The following is an 11,788-nucleotide window of genomic DNA, read 5'->3' as shown; positions in this document are numbered from 1 at the left end:
GGTAGAGGTGCCTGTTACGTGTCAGGCAGAAGTCTTCCAGTAGGAGAGGAGTTGAAGAGATAAAGATGTCTACTCAATTCCATGCACTCCTCAGAGCCCTAAATAGCTTAATGCCCAACAGTAGCAAGATAAAGATATCTACTCAATCCCATGCACTCCTCAGAGCCCTAAACATTTAACACCGTTGAGGTTCCTTATAGCTTCATGCCCACATGAGCATCAGTGGCAAGATAAAGATATCTACTCAATTCCATGCATTCCTCAGAGCCCTAAACATTTAACACCGTTGAGGTTCCTTATAGCTTCATGCCCACATGAGCTACAGTAGCAAGATAACAAATCCCTTCAAAACAAGAAGGATGGGTGGAGAGATGGAAAGAGGGAGGACAGGAGGGCACACTCCTGTCAGTACTGCACACTACAGTATTTACACACAGTCCTGTAGAGTTCTTCAGTACTGCACACTATTTACACACAGTCCTGTAGAGTTCTTCAGTACTGCACACTATTTACACACAGTCCTGTAGAGTTCTTTAGTACTGCACACTATTTACACACAGTCCTGTAGAGTTCTTCAGTACTGCACACTATTTACACACATTCCTGTAGAGTTTGTTTTATTTTCCCAACATTCTGGAGCAATAGAATGTGAGGATCAAAGGATGGAGGAGGATCAAAATAGGATGTGAGGATTTTATTTGTATTCTTCATGGATCCGTAGAGTGCCCATGCACAGCTCCGTAGAGTGACTGACATGGTGTCCCATGCACAGCTCCGTAGAGTGACTGACATGGTGTCCCATGCACAGCTCTGTAGAGTGACTGACATGGTGTCCCATGCACTGCACAGTTGTCTGCAGCGTCCAGCAGTGAGAGTGTGAAACATGTCACGTCCCACTGTCTAGGGGTGTTGTGGGACATAGACAAATGATACGAGACGGCCAAAAGTGGAAGTATAATTCAAAAATATTTCTGTACAAAAATTATAAGCCTAAGAAAAATATGGACAAACGAAAAATAAGGCTGCCCAAACGAAAGGCCTCCAAAAGTAGGCCCAGGTAATCCCCAGCCTTCTCCTCGACTCTCACTCGGGGACCAGGCAGGAGCGACAGCGACGGCCAAAACCAGAGCGCGTGGCTTGTGCAGCAGAGCAGAGCGGTGTAGCGTGGCGTTGTAGCGGACAACCCAACATCCAAGAACGCCCCCAAAACCAAGAGACCTCCCGATTAACGTCAGCCAGCACCTTTTATAGTGCCGGCCCAGCAATTAAGCCCCCTGCTGGACAGTCTGAAATTAACAAAACACAAGACACAGAGAGAAACAAGCAGACACAAAAAATAAACACACACAGGGACGTAACAAACAGCACGGGGCTTTGATGGGGCTCATCCTCAACAGACGATGTCAGAAGTCGTCATCTCTCCGTCATCACGTAGCGTAGCAGGGCTCTCAGGCGTCCAGCCCAAGAGATGGTGAAGCAGCGGGCAGCCTGAGGTCCACAATGGTGCAGCAGCGTAGTCCTAAATATTGGTCCAATCGGGCACGTTGTGATAAAAGCATGAAACTTAGTACACATTATAAAATAAACATTTTCATGTTTAGGAGCCTTTGCCATCATATACATGTGCCCTGTAATTGTGGTGTAAGGTTTTAAGCCATGTTTCACACTGTAATTGAGGTGTGAGGTTTCAAGTCATGTTTCACACTGCAAATGGCTCAGTGCCAGTGGTCACAAATTGCACGATTATAAATGCAGATGCATTAACATGACTGTATATCTGGAAAAAAAGCCGGAGTGTCTATTTGCACCCCTGGTACGAATAGCCTTGGCCACACAGCTGAGCTATTCACACTCTGTGATGTAACAACAAAAATACTTTGCTCGCGTGCACAAAAAACATGCCGGACATTCGTTTTTTCGTCAGCAGAAAGGGAAGCATTTTGAAAGGTTTCGGTACTAATATCTGTTCAAATTAAGTTTTGGGTGGAAAAGTTGTTTTTTATTTTCATAATCTTTGTTCAGTGAATACATACAACTGTCGGTTTGTTAGTTAACAGAAATTTTGTGATTATGACGCTCAGGCCTATTAACTACAAATTTGCCTGCAAACTCTCATCTGGGTGTGGAAGGGGATAGCTCAGTGGTATAGCGTTTTTAATATAAAAATATGTGAGAGACTGAGGTTCGATTCCTGTGTGAAGTGTTTTGGTAAAGACAAGTGGAAGTGGAAGTGTGCATGTGTACCAACATCTCTGCTGAAACAGCACACAATTTGAAGAAGAAATCAGTTCTCAAATGGAAGTTTTGATTGTAACAATTAGCTAGTTCACGGACCAGGGTGTAAATAGCACACATTACTATATACACCAGGGTACCAATAGCACTTCTAATTATACAGTGATGCAAACAGCATACCTTATTCAGAGTGTCTATTTGCACAAATGTAGGTATGCTGGTATGATAGCATAGGCCACACAGTTGAGCTATTCACACCCTGTGACGTAACAACAAAAACACACTGTGTGATCAATATGCCAGGGTAAATGCACAGGGGTGCAAATAGCATACACTGATATTTGTACCAGACAGGGTATTAATATAACACATTGTGCACCAGGTTACAAATAGCATTTGCTTCTAATTGCACCAGGGTACGAATAGCATACACCCCCCCACCCGAAAAACAACAATGGAGACACATCAGATACGTTCTAGTCTGTGAAGATTTATCTCTTTTTGATTTCTGTAGTTGTGCAGTTCCAGCTCTCATCCTCTTACCCTGTTAGATGGCCGTAGCAGTGACACTGCCAGTCATTCATCACATCTTCTTAGTTTCATCATCTGATTTCTGATGCAACAGCACATTTGTGGAACTTCTGTCATTTCTTAAACAGCACAAATCATGGGAAAATAAACAAAGACAGTTGTTTATAAGTATAGTTAAATCTAGTTATAATGAGTAATTATATCTTGTTTTGGTAGTGTTACAGTCTGTTAAGTGAAGGAATAATGCCTACTGTGTGACAGATCAGAGACTATTGCCAAAACCTGTTTGTACCTAGCAGAGTATTGCCTAGTAAGCATGCTGTCATAAGGCTTGCTGACCAGCACATGGCTACTGAAAGCACTTCCGGGGGACCAAGAGGAAGTAACCTGGAAATGCCCATATTTGGTCCTTCCTGCCCGAGAGAATCACCTTCTTGTGCTAGCTGTGTTAATGAATGTGACGGTTAAAATTCAATGGGTTCTGATTGGCTATTAGCTTTTTATCGTTCTGAAAATCGCTCTGAAAGTGATCCCCAACGATATCGTTATTCATGTCGTTATCGTTATAGTTTATGTGTGAACGTCGTCATTCATATTAACGAGAACGATATTTATTTATAGCTATCGTTATCGTTCTTGGTGTGAATGGGCCTTTAGTGTCGTTCCTGTTGGAATTTGGGACACTGTACTATGACATGTTCTACGGTTTCTTGATTGCCACACTCACAGTAACCATCAGCATGCTTTCTCATTCAAACTAGTGTGCTGTTCAACCCTGTATGCCCATACTGTACCTCATTCTTGACACAATATCCTCCTCCTGTTTGCTTTTGCTGGTACTCCTTCTCCATCCTACACTCTTTTGAATTGAATACAGATGCCTGCCTGTAACTTCATTATCCCATAAATCTTGCCAAATTTCCTTATTCTTAGCTTTAATCATGTTTTTAATTTCAGCTTTGCTATATTGTACCTGAATACCTACTGTATGCTGTCTTGTTGTGTTGCCTGTTTAGCATACTTGTCTGCCACTTCATTCCCCACTACTCCTGGAACCCACCCCAGAAGGACGCTGACTCCTGAATTGGTTAACCTATTTACTAAATGCACTATATATAATATAATAACGCCAGCCATATTGCAATTAATTCAGCTGTATATACAGCAAGATCATTACTAACTCTCTTGGCCTTTACCAACTGTAATTCAGGAATTGCATATGCAACTCCTACTCTCTTGTTTATTTTTGATGCATCTGTGTACACATGAATATTATTTCCATACTTTTCTCTGACATATATTTCAAATGTACAAATGGCCCTTTTCATTCCAATAATGCTAAATCTATTGCTACTTCTTCAAACATCCATGGAGGAACACTTGAATATGCTGCTGTTGGACTTACACTTGGTGCAGTCATTTCCATTTCTCTTGCAACATTTCCTATTGTCCACCCAAAACACGAGCATTTTTCCTTCTCTTGGTAGGGCATTAGAACCCTCTGACAAGGATGGTCATCTTTGTGGCCCTTTAGGTTTGCCCAGTAAACAAGGGCCAACTGCTCTCTTCTTAGCTACCTGGATAGCAGCCACAGGAGTAGTCTTATATGCCCCACTACACAATCTCAAAGCCTGATATTGTATTACATCCAGTTTACTTAACTGAGTTGCAGAAGCAGACCCATATATAAAACATCCATAATCCAACACTGACCTCATTAATTCCTATTAGTTTTAACTTGATAAGCAGTCCCTCCTTCCACAGCACATCATAAGCCTTTTCAATATCAAAGAACACCACTAATACTGTCTCTTTATTTGTCTGAGCTCTCCTTACGTCATACTCCAAACACACCATAGGATCCATTGTTCCTCTTCCTCTTCTAAACCCACTCTGATCATTTTTGATCAGACCTCTAGTCTCCAGGTAGTATACCATTCTATCTTTGACCATCCTTTCCATAGGTTTCCCCATCTGAGAGGTCAAAGCAATCGGTCTATAGCTTTCTGGAGCTGTTGGGTCTTTCCCTGGCTTCCTTATAGGTATAATTATAGACACTTTTCAGCTTCTTGGAATAGTGCCTTCTTTCCATACCTTATTGTACAAATTTAGCAACATCTCTTTCCCTTTATCACTTAACTGTTCTAGCATGACATAGCAGATACTATCCCTTCCTGGAGTTGATTTACCCAGCTTCCTTAAGGCATTATTAAGTTCAGCTATTGTAAATAACCTATTTAACACACTACCATCATCACCTTCCTGACTGATACACCCATATCTTGCAATAGTACCCTCCCTTCCTCTTCTTTCCTCTTGACTTACATTTTCAGAACTATGTACTTTTACTAGTGTCTTAGCTATTAGCTCCGCTTTAGCTTCACTACTAGTAACACTATGCTGGCCATCCTTCATTACTGGGTAACCAAACCAAACACAGCCTCTTATTCTCTTTATAGTTCCCCATACTTTCTCCACTGGTGTTGACCTTCCAATTGAGTCACAAAACCTTTTCCAATACTCTTTTTTATATCTCCTAATTGTTTGCCTCACTATTGCCTGTAGTCTCTTATATTCAACTAGATTTTGAAAATGATGTGTCTTCTTCAACTCTTTAAAAGCTCTATTTCTTTTCCGTATTACCTCACCACATTCTTTTGACCACCATGGCACAATTTTACATAACTTTGTGGGTTTAGACTTTGGAATAGCCTCTATTGCTGCCTGAATTATAGCGCTACTTATCTCTGTATTTAACTCCTCAACTTCTTGATCATCTCTGACCCACATCAAAGAACACTGATTTCTCTAAACTTCTCCCAGTCAGCCTCTTCCAACCTCCATCTCCCCTCCCTCACTACCTTTCCCACAGTCAATTCCATTTCTGTTTGGATTAGTAGCCTATAGGAGAATGATCACTTCCCATAGTACTTTCTCTCCTTACTTCCCACCTACACTTCCTAGCTATTGCTACTGTAGCTAGTGTAATGTCTACTGTAGACTCTGTCCTTCTTGCTACATCTATCCTTGTACCAGTTCCATCATTTAAACACACTAGCTCTTTCTCTTCCATAAATTCCTCAGCAATGCTCCCATTACTGTCATCCTTTACTCCCCATAATATGCTATGTGCATTAAAATCTCCGCACCAAATAACTTTCCCATTCAACTCACCCCAAATGTGTTCCAACTGTCCAATTTCCAGTTGCTTACATGGATTATAAAAGTTAATTATTTTAACACTTCCTCACTTGTACATACCTCCACTGCAATAAACTCCCACTCATTTCCCTTCCTTAACTCTTTATATTGTAAACCTTGTCTTAGAAAAATAGCACACCCTCCACCATTTCCCTCTAATCTATCCCTTCTTAAACTACCCCTTTATCACAAAGTCTAAAACAGACTTAAGTCTCCTGGATGCATACAATATCTGGCTTATCATTTAAGTCTTCAATAAAACCTTTAAGTTCTTGGCCATTTGCAATAAGACTCCTAGCATTCCATTGCAAAATTAACATGGTGGATCTAGAGCTGCATTCAATGTTCCCTCACTTACCTCACTTTGAACAAGACCTGCCTGAATTTTTTCAAAAGACAAATCTTTCATATTCAAAAACTTACATGCTGCTTTCATTATTATCTTTATTTTTTCAGTTTTTGTTTTTGCTTGTTCAGAACAATTGATCACATATGCTACAAACAGAACCAATTTTTCTGTATTGAGTTCTACCACGTCCTTCCCTTTCCTGCATGTAACTCACTACAGGGCTTTCTGTCTTCTGCTCGTTGACCACTTTGGTTGCTTCTGCTTTTTCGATCTGCACGTATCTGTTGCACTTCTACTGCCTTTTTCCTTACTGGGCCCCATACCACAATTACAACACTTCCTCTCAGCACTATCTCCACACTTTCCATACTCATGATCTCCACCACACTTTCCACATCTTTGCTTTCCTTTACACACTCTTGCAATATGTCCATATCTCTGACACTTAGCATCTTACGGGTGGAGGAATATACTCCCTCACACTAAAACTCATAAACCCGATCATCACTTTAGATCAGTGGTCCCCAACCACCGGGCCGCAGGACATTCCTAACCGGGCCGTAGCCTACGACATGAGTTTAAAAAAAAAATGCATGCAAACTAAACTAAATTTAATTCGCAATAATATGCAGTTATGCAGTTGTTTGATTGCACGCATGTTTGCATTTTACAAGGTCTATTTTCTTACGTCTGTCTGTCCCGCCTTCAACACTTTTACATATTGCCTTCAGCACTGCGCAGCCTCAGGTCAGCTCACTTCACTTGATCAGTTCTTGGCGAACGGTAGTGTCACACGAAGTTAGCTAAACTGCTAGAATGAGCAACAAAAAACAAGCATCTTTAGCAGGTCACTGGCCAGAGAGTTTGAGTTGCGAGAGCCGCTGCCGAGATTTCTTACAGAAAAAAAGTCACTGTTAGCTGCACATTTTAGTGATGAGGACTGGGTGTCAAAACTCGCTTACCTGTGTGACATATTCGGGTTGCTTAATGACCTCAACCGGTCACTCCAGGGGAGAATGACGACTGTCTTTAAACTGGCAGATAAAGTCGCTGCATTTAAAGCCAAGCTTGATTTGTGGGGACGACGAGTGGACCGGGGTGTATTTGATATGTTCCAAACAGTAGTGGGGGTTTTGGGAGAGACTGAGGCAGGGCCCTTTCTCTCGCAGCTGGTGCGCGATCACCTTGTTGCGCTCTCAAATGAGTTTGAGCGTTACTTCCCATCCTTCAAAGATCCACGGCAAACCAATGAGTGGGTCCGCAACCCATTTGTCAATATCCCGAATAGTCCTAACTTGTCAGCGCAGGAGGAAGAGCAGTTGATCGAAATTGCAAATGTCGGTGGTCTTAAGAGTGTGTATAAGGAAACCTCTCTGGCAGGTTTTTGGATCAAAACCAAAGCAGAATATCCCGAGATAGCCGTAAAAGCGCTGAAAACGTTTCCCACCACGTATCTATGCGAGACCGGGTTTTCGGCAATGACTGCAACTAGACAAATTGCGCAATCGACTGGACATTTCAAACACACTGAGGGTGTCACTGTCTTCCATCACCCCCAGATGGAACCTTCTTGTTGCAGGGAAACAAGCAGGGCTCCCACTGATTATATTCGTAATGCACGTTTAGTTCCCATGTTTTGTTCCCATATTTTGTTAAGCATGTTCACACTTATAGATGTAGCTTCAAGTTGTTCAATATTCATAGTTCATATTGTTCAATTTTCACTTCTTCAAGTTCACGTTTTTCACAAGAGATCATTACCTTCACTGTTCATACATAACTGGAGCTAGTTCTTTTCAAGTAATGCATGCACAACACATATGGAACATGGAACCCCCAAACCGCCCCCGCCGGTCCGTGAAAAAAAAATAGGAATCAAACCGGTCCATGGTACATAAAAGGTTGGGGACCCCTGCTTTAGATGGCAGCACCCCATCCTGAAATTCCAGGAGTACTGAGGTACTGTCAACTTTCTCACCATTTTTCGTCATCTTAAAACGATTAATCTCTAAAGTTCCTCCTTTAATAATCTTAAAATTCCTCTAACTTCTCACCTAAAGGGATTCCTGATATTACACTCCTCGCTCTCCGGTGTTCGCCAAACATTCTCACTTCACACACTTTCTTTTTACAGATTGTTTGTACTCGCATAGCCTTATCTCGTTGTCCTATGTCCTTACACTTATAGCGGCCTTACTATGGCCGCCAAATGTAACATGCCTTATTTCGTGGACAGAATCACTTTCGTGTGACAAAATACATATATTCATTACGAAACCATGTTACATCGTAACGCCTTTTGTCCACGGAATGCACAAATTGGTTTGCATTGTGTCCACGAAACACATCATTCAGAGAGAGCACATCATTTCGTGGACGAAATTGACTGGTGGCCTTTTCCTTTCGTGGACATAATGCTGAATGCAGTATTCACTGTCGTAGACGAAATGTTTGGTCAAAAGTAATTTTGTCTACGTAAATACGGAATGCACCTACACGCACCATTCTGTGCATCCTATTTCAATTTCGTCCACAGAATTATTGTGTTGTGTTACAGAAGGCATTCCGTCCACGCAATAGTAACTTAACTTACGAAATGCATTCAGTGACATATGCTTCCATTCTGTGGACGAAATGCATAAAAGAATCACGAAATCAGTTTTGTGACCTGCTACAATACATTTCGTGAGTCAGCAGTTTACGAAATGAATTATGTGTCAGGATAATTTCATTACGTGGACAAAATGCATAACAGAATCACGAAATCAGCTTTGTGACCTGCTACAATTCATTTCGTGAGTCAGCAGTTTACGGAATGAATTATGTGTCAGGATAATTTCATTACGTGGACGAAATGCATAACAGAATCACGAAATCAGCTTTGTGACCTGCTACAATTCATTTCGTGAGTCAGCAGTTTACGGAATGAATTATGTGTCACGATAATTTTATTACGTGGACGAAATGCATAAGAGAATCACGAAATCAGTTTTGTAACCTGCTAAAATACATTTTGTGAGTCAGCAGTTTGCGGAATGAATTAGCCAGTGGGTCCCATTTAGAAGTGGCACTCGTGCCTCCCGTTATTCACAGAGCTGCGAATGTATTGCAACTTTTCGCCACGAGGTGGCAGCTTAAGTCCGTGGTAAACGGGACAGCTGGCTGCATTCAGAGGCTTTGCAACGGCAGTGTGATTGGCAATCCGCAAACCGGTGCCAGGCCGTGCTGGACCTAGCCTAGGTCTGCATAGGCTTTCTCCGAATTATCTATGGTCTATGATCTTCAAACTATGAGCCTCTTCGACGAGTAGCCTAGATTGCTGGTCCACTGGACCACGAATTTAGGCTAGATTAGGTCTAGGCCTATGCCCGGTGCTTCTGTCTGTTAATTTTGCGGCACAACTGCTGGAACCGTGGACCGAAAGAAAAAGAAATTAAATGTTTCCCTGATCAATGCATACGCCGACTTCTTAATTCATCAAATATAGAGGCATAATATTAGCTGAGGTGGTAAATGGTAGGCAGTGAGTGCTCATTCAAAGTCTATGCGTGTCTGTGCAAGTGAAACTGACAAACTCGTGGGCTAAGCAACGATATTTAAAACAATGAATGAAGTGGATTCCTGTAATGTTAATGAAAACAGTATAGCGATTGGATAGCCTAATAAATCGCGACTTGTTGTAGGCCTAACAGTAGGCCTAGTTTATACAGTAGCCTCGTCTCGCTGGAGTGCGCGCATAATAGGCCTAATCGCTATGCCTACTTGCCCGTCCAAATAAAGGGCTTTCCTTTGTTTCACGGAGCTCTGACTAACGGGAGGCGCGATTAAAGTGGCCACTTCTAAATGGTAGCCTAGGCTACCCACTGGCTAATTCATTCCGTAAACTGCTGACTCACAAAATGTATTGCAGCAGGTCACAAAACTGATTTCGTGATTCTGTTATGCATTTCGTCCACGTAATGAAATTATCCTGCAATAATTCATTCCGTAAACTGCTGACTCACGAAATGTATTGCAGCAGGTCACAAAACTGATTTCGTGATTCTTTTATGCATTTCGTCCACGTAATGAAATTATCCTGACACATAATTAATTCCGTAAACTGCTGACTAACGAAATGTATTGTAGCAGGTCACAAAACTGATTTTGTGATTCTTTTATGCATTTCGTCCACAGAATGAAAGCATAGACTATATGAATGCATTTCGTAAGTTGTTAAGTTACTATTGCGTGGACGGAATGCCTTCTGTAACACAACACAATACTTCTGTGGACGAAATTGAAAAAGGATGCACAGAATGGTGCGTGTAGGTGCATTCCGTATTTACGTAGACAGAATTACTTTTGACCAAACATTTCGTCTACGACAGTGAATACTGCATTCAGCATTATGTCCACGAAAGAAAAAGGCCACCAGTCAATTTCGTCCACGAAATGATGTACTCTTCAGTGTTTCGTGGACACAATGCAAACCAATTTGTGCATTCCGTGGACAAAAGGCGTTACGATGTAACATGGTTTCGTAATAAATATATGTATTTCGTCACACGAAAGTCATTCTGTCCACGAAATAAGGCATGTTACATTTGGCTTACATTGTACGATTTTGGTCTGTTTTCACAGTCGGCGACTACATTTCCAAAGTCGGACAGAAATCATGGGAGTTGTACTGGAATCGCAGCGCGCTCGCGTCAACTTGTGTAAAGTGCCAATCTTAGCGGTTTTAAGTCAGTCTTTTTCTAGTTTTGCCGTTACAACAATATCAAATATTATCGCAAGTCTTTTGAGTCGTGGCTCATGCAAATAGTGACGTGAACAATATGAAAACCAATAGTGACCTCTCTCCAACACCAAACAGGAAGGGGCAAAGTAGGCGACAGCTGTAGCCTATATGATTATTTGTTATTCTTATGTGTATGTACAAATAATATTTGTCATTTCTTATACATATTTATTCGGCTCTTCCACGTGACAGAACAACTCTATATCGGTTAGGGATGTCACGCATTAAACAATGCTGCAGAAACATGTAAATATATGACTTTGAGCTTAGTAGGCTATCGTTTCAGTTCCTGTTTATCTATGCGCGATGGGTAATAATTTAAAGGAATCTAGTTGCAGTCTTGTAAATAGTGACCCTGCAAGATCCCTAGTCATTGCAAAATCATAGTCTGTGACTTAAAACTCTACTACTTGTCTTTAGATGTGAGACTGTAGTCTTTCAAAAATCTTTTCCAAATCTTTGCAAATCTTTCTAAAGTCTGTCAGTGTAAGGAGGGCTTTAATCAACAACCTGCCATCGCGTAACACTTTTGCCATTTCTACTTCACCCACTGATTGTTTTACTCCACTCGTTAAGGCAGAGAGACTTAGGCTACGTCCTGTATATCACTACCCTCTTTAAATTTAATCACAGCCTCATACCCGTCCTCTTCTGTCATTTTCCTTCTTACAACTCTTGTATCGTTTTAA

The 11,788-nt window shown here is 41.4% G+C and overlaps 1 protein-coding gene across 6 annotated transcripts in view; it reads right to left on the bottom strand.

Annotated features, from left to right (window-relative positions):
* Positions 1-226: 226 nt before the first annotated feature.
* LOC121713300 (tumor necrosis factor receptor superfamily member 14-like) overlaps positions 227-11,788 on the bottom strand; it is a 28,502-nt gene continuing 16,940 nt past the window's right edge. For 2 of the 6 annotated variants that reach the window (XM_042097829.1, XM_042097831.1), the window contains exons 8-9: positions 2,779-2,885; positions 235-1,519 (exon numbers count right to left, since the gene is read on the bottom strand). In XM_042097829.1, the coding sequence (XP_041953763.1) occupies positions 2,819-2,885 (67 nt within the window). In that variant the 3' untranslated portion in view covers positions 235-1,519; positions 2,779-2,818. The other 4 variants (XR_006032777.1, XM_042097827.1, XM_042097828.1 and 1 more) reach the window with 4 other exon arrangements.

This window comes from Alosa sapidissima, chromosome 7 (assembly GCF_018492685.1).
Source record: "Alosa sapidissima isolate fAloSap1 chromosome 7, fAloSap1.pri, whole genome shotgun sequence".
Taxonomy (NCBI): Eukaryota; Metazoa; Chordata; class Actinopteri; order Clupeiformes; family Clupeidae; genus Alosa; species Alosa sapidissima.
Note: the sequence above shows the minus strand (reverse complement) of the source record. Positions and strands in the feature narration are given on the sequence as shown.